This window comes from Papilio polytes, unplaced genomic scaffold (genome assembly GCF_000836215.1).
Source record: "Papilio polytes unplaced genomic scaffold, Ppol_1.0 DF824047.1, whole genome shotgun sequence".
Classification (NCBI taxonomy): Eukaryota; Metazoa; Arthropoda; class Insecta; order Lepidoptera; family Papilionidae; genus Papilio; species Papilio polytes.
This window is the reverse complement of record NW_013525157.1, coordinates 517870-534485: the sequence shown is the minus strand read 5'-3', so window position 1 is coordinate 534485 and position 16616 is coordinate 517870. Positions and strand designations below refer to the sequence as shown.

The 16616-nt window shown below is 32.0% G+C and overlaps 1 protein-coding gene across 1 annotated transcript in view; it reads right to left on the bottom strand.

The window, feature by feature from the left end:
- The window catches only part of LOC106100646 (facilitated trehalose transporter Tret1-like), a 17335-nt gene extending 6550 nt beyond the window's left edge, over positions 1–10785 (bottom strand). The window contains exon 1 of the mRNA XM_013279591.1: positions 10358–10785. Within this exon, the coding sequence (XP_013135045.1) occupies positions 10358–10409 (52 nt within the window). The 5' untranslated portion in view covers positions 10410–10785. The remainder of the gene's footprint in view (positions 1–10357) is intronic.
- Between the last annotated feature and the right edge of the window lie 5831 nt (positions 10786–16616).

Below are 16616 nucleotides of genomic sequence, written 5' to 3'. Positions count from 1 at the left end.
TGCCCAGAGGCATGGAGTATGCAGAAAGCATTCCCCTTCGGAAAAAAAAAAAAAAGGAAGAGTATTGGGAACAATTTTTTTTTATTCATAACTTTGCTGACACATAACCAAAACGTTGGTGTGATCCTTGATTTCGATTAATTCGCCAGATTCTATTTAAAATAGTGTTGGGTTGCTATTTTATAATCGTATTTGGAAATCCCTCCTCAATGATGAATCATTGTTACTGCTAAAATTAATAATCCGCATATACTTAATTGAACCACGTATATTTTTTAAGGTTTTTTCTTTATTATCGCTTGACACAATTTAAAAAATAATGAAAGAAACGAAGGAAAAAAAAATCGAGGAAAGTCCTGAAAAACAAAAATACAATGCCGGGTAACCTTTTTGCATTAATTATCTTATCACGACTACTAAGGTATTAACAATGTTTGTGGAATACTACTATAAAATTTGAATTTAAACAACAATGTAACTGAATAAAGTAATAATGAGATTATTTGGCATAATAAAATTAATATATGGCGAATCATAAAACATCATTTATATGCGCACTTACATTGTTTTTTTTTGTTTATATACTCAAATCCAATAATCCAATGACGATTTTTAAATCTGGGATTAGTACTATCAATGTCTACCAATATCAATACCTAAGCACTTAACTGTCCTAGATAGATAATAAAAACAGGTTTTAATTAAAATTTTAAGTTTAAAAAAAATACAATATAGTTCATACATACGTATTGTAGTCTCTAGTATGCAATAGGTATGGATCACAATAGCGCATATTTTATTATAAAAATCTTATTTAAATATTTGTAGATGGTAACCCTAGTTTCATATTATAAATTGTTTGTATGTGACCTGTGTGCGAGGTCGGATTGGCGCTCGCAGGGTCTGCGCGGGGTGCGGAGTCGACGCTGCGGGGGAGGGGGAACGTCGCGTTGCGAGTGACGCAAGCCGCGCCGGCTAAACATGCGTTCACAATTCGCAGTTTTTAGGTCGGATGCATAAAATCAGTATTAAAGAATAAGAAAATTAAGGACATTTTTTAAATTAAAATAACAATAAGGTATTAGACTTAATAATAGTAGAATGCTAAAATGTGGTCATTTTTAACAAACTCATATAACAATTACGATAAGATAAGAATAACGACCATTGGCCGTTGGAAATGAGGCGCTGTAATGGAATTCTATTGCGCGTACTTCTTAATTTTAATGTACCGTGAGTTTTTTTTAACATTATCTTAGTGTGACAATATTTTCTTGCTAGCTAAAGGCGTAGTCATAATTTTAATTAAAGGAATCGAAACCGGCTTATTTAAAAAAAAATAAAAATAATCAAATGAGATTGCTTAACACGGTTTAGTCATATTTTTCGGTACAATTATACTTCTATACGTAACAAAGTGTCTAAGAATAGATACTGATTGATTGTACCATAACATATAAAGGCCACGAATGTCTTATAAACTAATGAATGGAAGCGATCTATTTTCATATTAATAACTATGTATTATTGAAAGGGAACACATTGACTTCGTAAATCATATATCTGTCTAAAAACCCGGTTATTTAATAAAAAAACAACAATGAAAGTATGTTTGTCACGTGATAAAGAGGGTCTATCTCGAAAAGCGTGACAAAAAGTAAATGTAACGTCATCGATAAAATTTGTATGAGATTTGTGGGCGTTATTTTCGCCTGGTAGAGGCGCTGCGGGCATAAATATCCGGAAAACATTATACTATTAACAGGTTGGCAAAAAATAAATTGCTTCAGATTTCTAATTATATAAAATTGTAATTTGTACATAAATGTTATTTTCGAGGGGTTACAATATAAATAGCTGAGCTGCACGTGCCCGTATCACGTGCCAATGCGAAACGAACCGCTGATTGGACAATGTTCACTTTTAAACATCGTTCTCATTATATTTTGGATATTTCTACAAACATGTTTATAATTACAAAAGATAACATTTTTTAATTTGATTACTATCGTTTACTTATGTTTTAAAAGCAAAAAAAAAACTTACATATACTTATATTTATACTAGCTTTCACTCTCGACTCCGTTCGCGTGGGATTAAAAAATCAAAAGTGAGTAGCCTATATGTTCTTCCAGACTATCCTCTACATCTATACCAAATTTCATCTAAATCCGTTCAGTCGTTTAGGCTACAAACTCTAACAAACATCCATCCATCTATACTTTCGCATTTATAATATTAGCATGATGGTTTACTAGACAAAAAACGTAATTATACAACACTAAATATTTGAATATTCGTAGTGTGTAGTAGCCATGTACTGTGCCTATCATTCTGTGTGTATTTTGTCATTTTAATGTCTACAATTATTGTTTATAATACTTGATTTATATTTATTCATTGCCATTTATTGTAAAAGCTTGGCAGTTGGTGTGAGTCATAAGTAAATCTTGCATATTATCATATTAAATATTGCACTCATGTTGATAGACGTTGAAAGGAATAAACATGTACACACCACTGTAGTAATAAAGAGATAAGTCAAAGTTTCCTTTAGGTTTGTCAATAACTGGCGACTTATGACCGAATACTGAAACGAAGCAACTTCGCTTCGTTAGTGCCGCTTGCAATATGACGGACTTAAAAAAAATAATAGAATTTTGAGATTTAAAACATTGTCACATATTTAATTCAATTTTAATATTCGGCCTTTAGTGAAACAAAACGAATAAAAATAGATGAGAAAATAGACTTTTTTAAACGTTTCTTTTACTTCATCTTTTCCCTGGCGTCTTCAAGTCCGTGGAGTCATTAAAATTAACCTGAACCTTTTAAAAATGTAAGCTAACAGTGCCGCTGATTGTAACGTGGATCGTGACTTGGGTTTATTTATTGTACGAGTATTGTGTAATTTATTTGGTGGTGCATTGAACATTTTAGTTTTACTACAACCTCAAACTGAAAGCAACGAATTTGTAAATAGCGATACAAGTCTACTTGCTAGTATACTACAAAATCTTTTCTTTCGATTTGAGAATCTTCCTTTTCATTTTGCTAAATAAAGCAATCTGGTCTAGGTGGTCGATTGTTTGTATGTTATCAGAAGTGGAGGTGATACCAATACATTGTGTTGAAAAAACAATCGAAAGTCAAGATAAGTTTAAAATCTTTATACTGCTTGTCTCCACGAACATCTCCATAAGCAGAGTTTTGTTGCCAGTTTCTACCAAATTAGAATAAAACCACAAGCACTTGACACTGGCCCAATCCGCTGAGGGAGAGCCATGAACAAGAAATAGAATAGAATAGAAAGTCAGGATTGTACCCATAGTTAAATGTTAATACAGGATCATACATTCTTAAATTGGTACATAATCTGAAATTAAATTACAGCAATAGTTTAATGTACGTGGTCGGGCATCTATTGTATCTGATCTTTGCTCTTTGCGTCGGGTCAAAGTAGCTGAGAGAGCGATTCAATTGATTAACAAGATAATCTCGTTGGCAACGAGCCTTAATAAAATAATTCTCAATTTCGCTTCCAATCAAAAGTCTTCGCCAATTTCGTTTTTGTCGATGTAATTTCCTCGTTCAATCATACATCATTTTAACAAAGTCTTCAATGGCTGTTTTCTGTCCTGTCTTTCACAGATATTAATGTCTGTAGAAAAATTGACAATAGCTGAAGTTTTTCTCTTTTGACTGTTTCATATTGTTCTTTCTCTGTCTTGCAAATAGATGAACGATTCAGGCCTTGTAGGTTTAATTTTCTTAATGAAAATAGCATGAGATCGATCGGTACGACGAAAAGTGGGCGAGGCCTACACGTTTCACGTCTGTTAAAGAAAATGTTATCCTTCTAGATACTAAATAACGTTAGTTATTGAAACAGAAATCTTTAAATTTACAAAAAAGAATAAATAATTTGTGAATAACGTCGTGAAACGAAACTGTAAGTTACAGATAATTTCCGTCTCTTTTATAAACATTCATTTATATAAGACATCAATTAATGCCACTCGCACGATGTCGCACGAGGTGGTAAAGTTTTGCCAAACCGGCAACGAGTGACGCAAATTGTACTCAAGTTTATCATTGTGTACTCGTATCATGAATGCAACGAACGTCTTATCGTTTTATATGTTAATAATTATTATTTAATGTTTTATTTAAAGGAAAACATTATTAAAAGCCTAGTAGGGAATACCTGACACCTGAGGGTGCAATAGGGTCGCAGCGGCAAGTAGGGCCGAACAATCTTTTCAAGGAAATCGATCTTATCTTCTTAGGACATATAAATCTATTCGACGCATTTTAATTTATTTATTCCCTTTATACGTTTTGAACACTAAAATGTGTTTTTGGCATTAGTACTGTATACACGTCATGCTAAAATTAGCTTCAATAGCTAAAACTCAGCACTGACGACGGTCACGAATGTCATTTGTACGAAAACTTTGGCATCCTAATTACTGTCACCTCGATTAGTTTGGTTGTGGATGAAAAAATCTAGTTGGAACTAAGGCCGTTTTGTGGCCATAATTTATTATTTAATTTTATAATTGGATTAATTCCGGAATTTCTTAAATTTTAAATCATTTACTTTCATTACATACACGGTATACGTTTTGATTGGAAGCTATCAAATTATTAAGTCATTCTAGTAAATAACTAGACAAGCCAATTTGATATTTGTTTGCCTGTCACAGGTTCCTACAGATATATCATATTTACAGACAAACAAGAAGTAATTATTCGAACCATTTCATAAAATAAATGTTTATTACAATGTATATTCAGAATATGTTTATAGTGTGACAGAATGAAGCCTTGTCACACGATTGTTGTTTGTAATATTGTGCGCGAATGTACCGATAGCTTGATGATTCCGAGAACAATCCGCTGAAGTGTAAGTTATGTATGAAGAAGCGATGTTTATAAACTGCGACCGTTCGCGCACTACTCTCTCTTGTGCGGACGAGCGAAGAAAATTGTCATGACTGATGTCATTGACACTTAGGTTTGGTGACGTGCGACACTTAGCTTTTATTTTTAGGTGATCAAAGTAAATCTGGATATTATGGATTATATAAAAAGAATGTTATGTTATAAAAAGGATTCCAGCTTCCGAATGTTTTATTATATTAAAATGTTTGTTGAAACAAAAGTTTTAAACAGTCGTCACCTAGTTTAAGTCTTTTGAACTCACGTTTAAACATTGGTTATTTAGACTAACTTTAGTGTTGTGGCTAGTTAAATTATAGCGGTCATGTTATCGATAAATAATTTTTACAACGAGACAAATCTCTAGACTAGATACGTAAGTCACTGTCGCATTACTTTGTAGGAAAATATGGGTGCTTGATATTACTACCACATCTTACAAGACAGAACAAGTATGTTCAATACGCTTACTTAGGATGTATCGATTAGTTTAAGTAATGTAACAACATTAGGTCGACCCACGCTATACCAGCGTGGCAAATAAGGTAATAGATGCCTCATTCAGCGGATGACTGGTAGTAATTCACAGTGATAAAACATACCTTTAATCATGTATTTTATGGACCTTTTTTAGAAGTAAACAAGAGTGCCAGTCACTGGTCTTCCTTACTTTGTTTGGTTTTAAGCAAAAGTATTGATAATAGACATTTACGTAAAAACTTATTAATATACCATTCAATGACTTTTATGTTGAACTAGTTTTCGACAATAAAGGCCACACCGAGCAGTTCATTTAGAAACAAAATATGTTTACCCTTGTGAACCAAACAGATAACATCTTGCATTTGAGAGCTAATAAAGCTCTCAGTAATAATGCGATTGTTGTCCCTGGCTATCCGAATTCATTTTACAAACGTGATAGTTTATAATGTAATTTCTCTTGCATACTAATCAAGCGTATTGTATGACGTTTTTATTCGAGTTAGCAAACAAACTGTAAGTTCACTCGTCGATGGGGTTATCATAGGCAGATTATTTCTATCATTATGCTCCCCGACTAATTATTCTAGACGTTTTTGTTTTGTTACAAAAATTAAATTATCAATAATTAATAATTTAATATTTTGTTTACCTAATAATTATTAAAATTCATTTCACTGCCTTAAAGATTGCCTGAAAGACTATGAAGGTAAATACCGAGAAAAGTGATCTAGGAAAAGTTAATAGTTATTTTAAACACGTTACTGAAGTTAAAATTGATAACCGTATTAAACAATTGTTTGTAAACCGTTTAAAATTATAGGATTAAGCGTACGATGTAACATAATGTACATAATAGGCAATTAGCAATTCTTCCACAGGCCGCCGTTTGACAATAGCATGTCCAACGTGAAGTGATTTATGACATGCTCAAACAATACAATCATAACGACAAACCGAATCGATCTATTGAAAATTTACTTTGACGTTATTTTCCCTGTAATTAACTCTGATTAATTTGTAGTTGGTAGTAAAATTATTTCTAGTCTTTTGCAGTTTGAATTGATGTTGACAAATAAGGTTTGTTATTCAATTACTTTTTTTACTGTATCAAAGGGGTATTGTTAATATGATATTTTAAATACGCTGTGGTTAAGATTGCTTGACGATTTTTTAGGAATTCGATTGCGTTGCGTTCGTTTTGTGTTTACTTTAAATAAAAAGTTAAAAAAAAAACGTATGAAGTTGTTAAGAGGGCGATTAAGTAATTTTGCAGGACAAGTTGGTGACACTTAACGTATTAAGTTTGCTATAAAATAATTGAAAACAGAGAATACTGTTTCTACATCTACTAATAAACTAGGAAAGATTTGTATTTTCACATTTTTTTGTTTGAGTATTGAAAAACCTCAAAAACTACTGGGCTGATTTCAAACATTCTTTCACCATTATAAAGGTAATTTATCTGTTAGTAACATAGGCTATATTTATATCTTTTATTATTTACTTAATTTCATGGGGACGAAGTCGCGAGCAACAGCTAGTGTTCCACAAAGCAAGAAAATTTAATTGAATTGAAAATATCTTTTTGTTTGTATACAATCGTTTAAATTGCGTTTTAAATTTATGATAATAATCGATGATACGGGTATAATCTTTTTTATTACAATCGATAACGCAATAGATCTGTCAATATTGACACTTTAACAACAAATTATAAAACATTGTATTATTTAAAGCTTGTAATTACGGGCGATATGAGATTTTGTTGTAAATCTTTCTATGACGCAGAATTTGCATTTACCTAAACATTTTGAATTGAGTATTATTAAACTTACCTATGTTCTACGTTCATCTTTGACTTTTATCAAAGGTTTAAATATTCGATTCTTCCTTCAATTACAGAATTTGTTTTTTGGATTACGTTAAAAAGAACATTAAATCGTTTTTTTTTTATCATAAATTAAAGATAATTTAGAGCGTTCATGAGATTCCACGATAATAATTATTATTTCGTAAACTTCCTTGACTATTGTGTAATTTTTGTATAGTTTATAACTAAGTCAGAATTAAGATGTGCCTTAAAGGAAGAGTCCCTTAGTATTTTTCATTTACAATTAACAGTATTTAGAATAATAATACTAACTCATTGAGGAAATATATTTCATACGCTAGTAAGTTGCATTCTATACACGTTTAATTAGTTTGGAATGTTTTGAAAAACATTAAGATCTGAATGAGATAGTGTCAAATTATTCTCCACGAGTAATTTTTTTTTCTATTGCATTTTATATTCACTAATTACATTTATTATAAACAATATTCAACTGTATGTTTATTAGGATAGAGTATATTTTCTGTTAAAATTGTATAAAGGCTTGTTGAATAGTTTACGTTTTTACCTGAGCCGACAGGTCCGACATAAATAGCTTCTAAAAATGTTTTAAAATCTTGGTTTTGCTTAGAGAAGTAGCAAGACCTTTATCCTTGAATCTCACTAATATTATAAATGCGAAAGTTTGGATGGATGTTTGTTAGACTTTGTAGCCTAAACGGCTGAAGGGATCTCGATGAAATTTGGCATAGATGTAGAGGATTGTCTGGAAGAACACAAAGGCTACTTACTATTGTTTCTTTTATTCCGCGCGGACGGAGTCGCGTGCGAAAGCTAGTTACTAGTTACAAAAGTGTAAGTTGCATTTATAGCTAATTCATTTTATCGCGATTATACATAAATATATTATGATCATTGTTATTTATCAGTATTAAGTGTAAATTGGTTTTATAAGTCTTTAAGCATTGATATTTATTTCCTTATAGGCGCGACGGATGTAGTAGTAAAAAAGTTCTAGAGATTTCTACCTTAACATACTGCAAATGCTTAGATCTTATATGGGAACATAGAGGAGGAAGATATCCATTAAATAGTACATTTATGCTTATTATGCGGCTATCGTTTATATTTAGAATTTTATATTTATGTGTAAATTATATTACAATGAGACGGTTCATATTAAAGGAGGTCTCCATGCGTAAACAATGCAATTAACGAATGTTTATTCCAGTTCAAAACGGCCATTCTGCGAAACTGCAAGTTTGTTTTACAAACAGCTTTGGAAACTTACATAGTTTGTGCTATATCGGATTTCTAATAAATCTAGAATTGTAATCTTACTAATATTATAAATGCGAAAGTTTAGATGGGTGGATGGATGTTTGTTAGCGTTTGTAGCCTGACCGGCTGAACGGATCTCCATGAAATTTGGCACAGGTTTAGAGCATAGTCTGGAAGAACACATAGGCTACTTTTTATCCCGGGATAAGTTACGGTTCCCGTGGGATTCATTAATTTAGGTTTATAATGTTTACTCGATCATTCTGCAACGGTTCAACATATCTTATTGAAATTTGGCACAGATGTAAAATAAAGTCTGGAGTATACATGGGATAAGCTTCATCCCCGAGGTGTCCAGTTCCCGAGGGATACGTAGCTTTTTGTTATTTATATAGTTCGTACGTTTTCTAATACCACGCGGACGAAGTCGCGGACAACAGCTCGTAATTTAATAAAAAAGTGTGTGGTTAATTCTTGTTACTTACTTGATAAACTACAATATATTGTGGAAAGTTTATAGACATATAGTTAAGTTAACAGTAAATTTAAAAATCTTAGGCACTTTAATGTACTGTTAAGTTGCTCTACATTTTTCTGGTTAATGTACAACTTATCGAGTTACTTGAAAGAAGCGAATTTCAATTCGCCTTTCTACTGAGTTTGGACATGCGGGGAAACGTGACGTCACACATTTAAATCATTATTTCACATAAAATGACGGGGTCTCAAGGATAAATCAGGTAATAAAGATTACCAAAGCGTCAATGTAAACATAGTAACAATTACACTTGATCATTTTTGAAGCGCTAATAAAAACGAAAATACATAATGTTGTGTACAAAAAGTGATGGATTGTTTAATGCGTAATATCATTCATAATAAAATTTACGTGAATAGAGTTATCTAATTCATAGAATCTGTAAATTTGCGCGTGTAACCGTGAATGTCTACCGTCGAAAAACATGTTTTTATACATAATAGTATGTATAAAATATAATTTGCATAAACAGCGATAACAGTATGATTTGAACATGTCTTGACAGTGGAAACTCAGGTCATGTACTTAGTTCTTCATTTATTTAATGTCTGAGTATAACTACTACGTAACATAAAATAGGCAGGTGAAGCTTTTAATCACCTTAGCTTGCAAGAATATTAATGCAATTTTTACATCTATTGTAATATTTTTTTGCTATTTTCCAGATAAGCTCTGTAAAGTCGTTTTTTCCATTTGGGAAGAACCAGTCGCTTATCACTTTTGTGTAAGTGGATATGTTCTTCGTATGATTGTTTGAAACTCTTGGATTTCTAACGGCTAAGGTGTCAAACTAAAGCAACTAAAATCCAAAAATGCTTAGTTTACTACTGCAAAAAGAAATTAAACAGTATTTGTACAAAAAAAATTATGTATTTAACAATAATATTTATCATGTATTAAGTTACACCGCGGAAATAAAATTTAATATTATTTTAGTAAAATTATGCAGGAAATTTTTCGTGCGGAAAAACGAAAGTTTTAAGATTTGTTAATTAACATTCCTAAATTTTTAACTAAAAAAAAAATAAAAAGCGCAAAATGTCTGAATGAGTTTTTTTTTAACTTTATGTTGTAGCCAACATCGCAGACGTACACGTTTCACAAAACGGATCTCACCAATCATTAATATTAATTACAGAACACAGAAGTGTTATTTCATGTAGAAGCAACATTTTTCATATTAGAAATTATTAGTATGGTACTAAATTAATCAGAAAGTTAGTATTGATTAGGTAAACACATGGTTTATAATGTAACAAATAGGTTAGAAATTAACTTACCACATAGTGCGGTTCCATATTCCTTCCAATGCGAACGAGTTTTGGCTGTCATTGCAAATGTTAAAATAATAATTCAAATTAAAAAATCAATTACTGGATGTCTTGGAATGAGATTATCTTGAGCACTGCTTTTATATTAATAATTAAAGAGACTATATAACAAAATTTGAACCCATGGTAATAATATAAATAATAACAGTGGATACTAACTAAATATCACAATATAATAATATTCGAACTAAAATTTAATGGGTTTTTAAAAGTATTAACGTTATAACCGATTCGGCTTCATTTTGGAAGGTTTATGTGTTGTTGGTTTGCTGGTACATAGTGCGAGGGAACGCGTGCGAGAAGTATCAACGCGGCGGCGGCGAGTGAACAACTGAACGAAAGTTTGAATTTGACCGAATCGAGGCGAACGAACTATTCGGAACACTCGGAGCGGAATGGAATGAGGCAAAACGGCGCGAGCGCACGCTTTTGCTCTGTGTTTATCGGACAGATTAGTTCGGCGTCACGCCAGGTAGTTCTTATGCCATTGCAATAAGTGTGTTTGGAGCAAACGCTTGCACGCGGTTACGTTGCACATGTGTGCTTTAGCAACGCGTTGTCCGGCGCTGTTGGAGACACCGGAGCCGGAGCGATGCCACGAACGTACTTTTGAATATTTGCCGACACATGCGTATTTTTAGCCTATTTAAACCCAAAAATAATACGGACAATGGTCTGAACTCTACATTACAGGATTTTAGTATTGACCGGTAATTTTATGTAAAAAGCAATCGGTTTAAATATAACAAGAAATGGTCATGATACATGTCAGTGATGGGACTAAATGATAAGATGTCGTTTGTGGTAAACATTAATGTCGGTGTCTACATAGATAAAAATTATGATGTAATTTTTTGGCCATGACAATTTTTTATATAAATTGTACTTACGTTACCGTGTATCTTTATAGAAAACTAAATAAAAATTTCTGGTCTAAAGTCAGCCAAAGATCAGCTACCATATACATTGTCTGACTGTCCCAATAGGACAATAGTCACTATTATAAATAATAGATTCCAGTTAAATCATGTTTAAATCGAAAGTAAAAGGCGAGCAAGACCACGGCTGAAAGTTAATCTATAAAAAATATTCACTGTGCAATGTCAGATATTAACTAGGCTATGTAAAAACGTGATTTTATTGCATGCGCTGAGCGTGCTCTTGCATGTTTTGAAAATCCGCTATGGAAATGTATCATAATGTCCGATGCGTGAGACGTGTTGCACACCTTAGTACACGATCTTCTTATCTTTACATTTATTTCTTGATAGTATTTCCCGTTGTTAGCATACAAATTATCACAATGACATATCATTTCATCTAAACAAATACATTTAAATGTAAAATTAAATTCAATACTGACTGCAGTACTAAAGTTAGTACAGATGAGTTTACGGATTTTCAATAGCGAAAAAGTCTGTTGACTTATATTGGTCGATTCATAAACAGCGCCACTTATCTTGTTGTAATTTAGCGCCCTCTACCAGAGCCTACAATAACCTTTTTTCTGACCTACGGCTATAATTGAAGTTGTATTTATAAAAATAGTTTTGTCTTTTGACATGAATTTGAGTTTTATTTTTATAACAATTTCGTTTCCCTATGGCAATTAATTGAATACTTTTGCTATTCAATCATTAACAAAAGATAACTAAAACATGTAAAGTATCACACAATATGTAACAATGGCCCTTTGTTAACTCATCCATAATAACCTTAAATATAGTAAACCATTCTATTATTCCTTATGTAATAATTTATTTTGTCCTAAAGGACAACACATGCAGTTCCGCTGGTATTGATTATGTACATTGCCGTCGGATTACTACAGTAGGCGTTCACTACATTTCTTCATAAAACTACAAAAAATGTGGCGTCCCTTTTTGTCCAGTGCTTAGTCACTAATCTAACCTCGCCCTACCTTAACGCCGGCCTTGTCTACAATAGCGGACATGCAAAAATGATGAAAAAACAACATATATAGTGAATGAAAAGTGCTGTTTGTAAATGAATTTGGATCAATAAAATGTTAGTCATGGTACATTCGCAGTGAGCGTGTTAAAATGAGTAATAAACAAATGACAAGTGACGTTCGTACCTTTATCTTTACAATACGAAGAAATTATTATGCAATGCCATAAAGATAGGAGATATTTTTTTATGAGAGGGATGTGAATATTGTTATACTTTTATAATATACAATTAGCAATTAAAGCGTTTGACCTCTGGATATATGCCAGCCACTTTACATTGTAAATAAGGTTGTGAAAATGTTATTTACAAAATATGTGCGCAGTTTTTATGAGCTTGACTGAATGACTTTAATCTTTACGCCTAGGTTCGATCTTCGCCATAGACCAATCTGTATTTTCTTTCGATTTTCAAATTGCAACTTGCACATATCGTAGAAAATACAAAAGATATGCATGAAGTTAATCAACACGTGCTCAATCAGCGTTGTCTATGGCCTGGTCACCCCTAAGTTAGGGAAGACTCTGATCCCCAGTGGGCAAGTATAGTAAGCTGATAATGGTGTTATTTTGGTCTAGTATGTAAAAATACACTTTTATGTCCTATACTTTATTATTAACGACAATGTGGCAAAGGCTACTAACATTTAACAACAAAATTTCTCATATACTTAACATTATATAATTAAAATATTAATGTAAGAATTAATTAATAAAGATTGTACTTATCTAAATACAAATAAAAATAATCTAGCCATTCTATTACACAATTTAGTTGTTTTGTACATAAAGTGCGATGATATCGGGATTTCAGAAAATTCAAGGTTGTCAATATTTAGTTACATAAAATGTGCAAATAATGAGCAGTAAATCTTTAAAAACAATGAGTTATTTCTGTTATGTAATAAAGATTTTTTATCAACATTTTCCGCAATAAAATGTCTAACCCTCACTTCGCCGAAACTAAACTTCAAATTATTTATTTCATATTCATGTTCATACTCCTTAGAATTATAGTTCGTTTTTTGAACCTAATGGCTGTAATAAAGAAATTTTAAATTTAAAATTATCTGTAACAAATAACCTATGTAATATCACACAAACATGTTATAATGAACCGTTTTATAAATCTTATGTTACCATAATTACGACATATTGCCGTTAAATGATTTAGCGTTAAAACAATGGACTGCATTTTCAGATAACATTCATCTTACCGTAAAATATATTTAAAAAGAATTATAACCAAGTAATATATAAAATCTATCTGGATCTAATCGTAGGAAAAGTTCAGGATATGATTTGGAAATACTATTTTAAGTATATTAAGTAAGATTACACATTGAATCTAAATAGTAAGTTTTATTATTCAACTTATACCTTACTTTCTGTCCAGCGCCCTGAGCGGTGGCCCAACAACGCTTTACCCTAACACCGACCCTGCTAATACAGATGACAATTGCCACTTTACTACTACAGTTACATACTTATGATCTTTAGCTTTTACAAAAAATAGGACGCAGCTGCAAGCACTACCTTTCGGATAAAAAAAGAATGATCAAAGTCGCTCCACTAGCGGCGGCGTTATGCCGTAACACATAAAAATAAAATAAAAAAAAAACAGACAGACGATTTGAGTACCTAATTCTTTTGGGAAATCGGTCAAACATAGGGTGTGTTTGTATTAAAAAAATGTAATACAAATGAAGGTGTTTCGAAAGTCTCTAGTAGTAACTATAGAAAGAGCAGTCCAGATCTTCATCAGCCCCTTTATTCTTTACCTTATTACATAAAGTTGGTAACTTATTACTCACATTTGCAGTATAATAAGAAGAGTGCGCTTTACTGCTCGTACGTTGTAGAGAATGTGGTTTAAAAATAAAACAAGTCTATTTCTAGCGGCGCGCTACTTGCACTGTAAGTTTGTCCAATAAACTTTGTAAGAGTCATTTTTTGCATCCAATGATGCTTCATCTATGTATCCACGACTAGATAACTAATCAATGATTTTAAGATTATTAAGTACTAGCTTAGCATCGGCATGAAATTATAAAAACTTTATTTTATTGTTTACATTTGTCAAATTCTCAATTGCAAATGTCAAAACTACCGTTTCCACAATAACCTTGCGGCCTTAATGTTGGCAGCTTGTAGTTTTGTCCGTATTCTACATGAAGGTTTTTTTTCCTATTTATTTACGCCCTAAGTTTAATAGCGTGAAATGTATAGCCTAAAGCATGCCGTAAGTATAGGGTTTTTTATTAAAGAAAGAATTATCCATAAATATGCTTTGATTGCTGACATCCTACGCCACAAAGTAGTGTGTTTTTACGGTTTATTATATTAGTATAGATATAGATTAACTTCTCTTTTCTATGTGATCTTCGTACTAATTTCGCTAAATAAAAATTTGAATAATCAACAGTGCCTTGTTAGTTTTGAATGAATGAATGGTTTCAAGCTTAGATTTGCTTTGATCTAGTTGTGAATGACACATTTCTTTGTTAACTTAGGTACCTTAATTAGAAGCATTTGCGTTCTTCCTCTATGTGAAACTGCAACGAGATACATTGAGCTGTTCTGAAGACTCACTTTTGACTCATAAATATTTTCTACATCTTACCTTACGTTGAAGCATTTAATCCAGGGATTAATGTAATGCAATGTATGAGGAAATTGTACATGCTCTCATAATTTGTTTTCCAGTCCCCCGGTGCAATTAGGAATGATTATGCTCCTGTGTGCAAATTAAATGTTTAGTTTTACTGCGTAATTACATGTCTAGAATTAGCTACATTTATTTTTACACTCAAGGGCAATTTATATTATGGAGAATGGCTATTCAAATACTGATCAAGAAAAAACTTTAATAGTACCCGTAGCGGTTGGGCTAGCTAAGTATAGAAATAACAGTTTTCTATAAGTTAAATTATTAATTAATTCGCTGTTTAATGTTATTGTGTATTATTATGTTTTTTTATACCATAAGGTGGCAAAATAGTGGCTCAGATAGCTTGAAAATGACGTCACTCTCAGATAGAGTACCAAAATCCGATATTTCCATCGCATATTTTATACGTTCGATTATTATCTGGTAATTTACAAGAATGGTAGGACAGACCCTAAGTCATGTAAAGTGTTTTTTCTTATGTGTCCGGAAGTAATGTTATTTTATCTAAAGGTTGTTGAGAGTTTTTTCTGTCCCTAACCATGAGGTACTATGAAGGACGGCGCAAAAAGTATATATATTTTTTGTAAGATATAGAATTGAAAATAGAATTGAATAACTATCAGACAAATAGTGTTCAACAAAAGGTAAACCTTAGCATAATGTCGTCTTTACAGCAAATAATCTTTCAAAGAAATAAACTCTAAGATCATGTATTTTATTATGGAAAATGATTTTTACGACTCTTCTTAAGCTTTAGCACTTATTAAATAAGTTGCATAACATTCCGGGCTTACCTACACAACACTTAAGACTTTATGGTTTTCTTTTAATCTTGCTTTCAAATTTTCATAAGATTAATTTGGTATCTAATTTATCAAATTAATTTAACAAAATTAACGAACGAAGTATATCGATACCGGTTAGAAAAATAGCTAAGATACACTCCCAAAGTCTCAACACAAGCGGAGATTTTAAGGCTTCAAAGATCTCTTGTGTCGAAGGCTGTTTACATAACAAAAAGATCGTATAAAAAACAGGATTTTCTTATTTCATTTTCTAATGTGGGTCAAGCAGTAAATGTTATCTAGTGATAAGGACAGTTTTAAATAAACATTGAAAAAAAAAAACGAACAGTGTTCTTTTTCACATCATTTACAATCAAGTCGGAATGTGGACATGTGATCAGGCGAATGACGCGTGAAGTATGCGCACACATGAGAATGTTCGTGTGTGCCAACAGCCGCGGTTACCGTTGGCAGCTACTTGTGTATTGTGCTAGTGTGTGACATATGCGCATATAGTAAGAGGTGACTTATGAACAACTGAGCGATTTCACTTCACAAAAAAATTGTGTACAATTTACATGTACAGATTTAATCAAATCTTTCATATTCTCCATTAACTCTTTTGAGATGATAATGGTTTGTTCTGATTGAATTGCCACCGTCGCATGTTTATTAAAAATTTACCTCTCAAAGTCTCTGCTCTGGCTTCTATAGAAGTTACATGAACTGGAATATTGCTGTCATACAAACAAATACATCTCGTTTAGGCGGAAATTTTATTT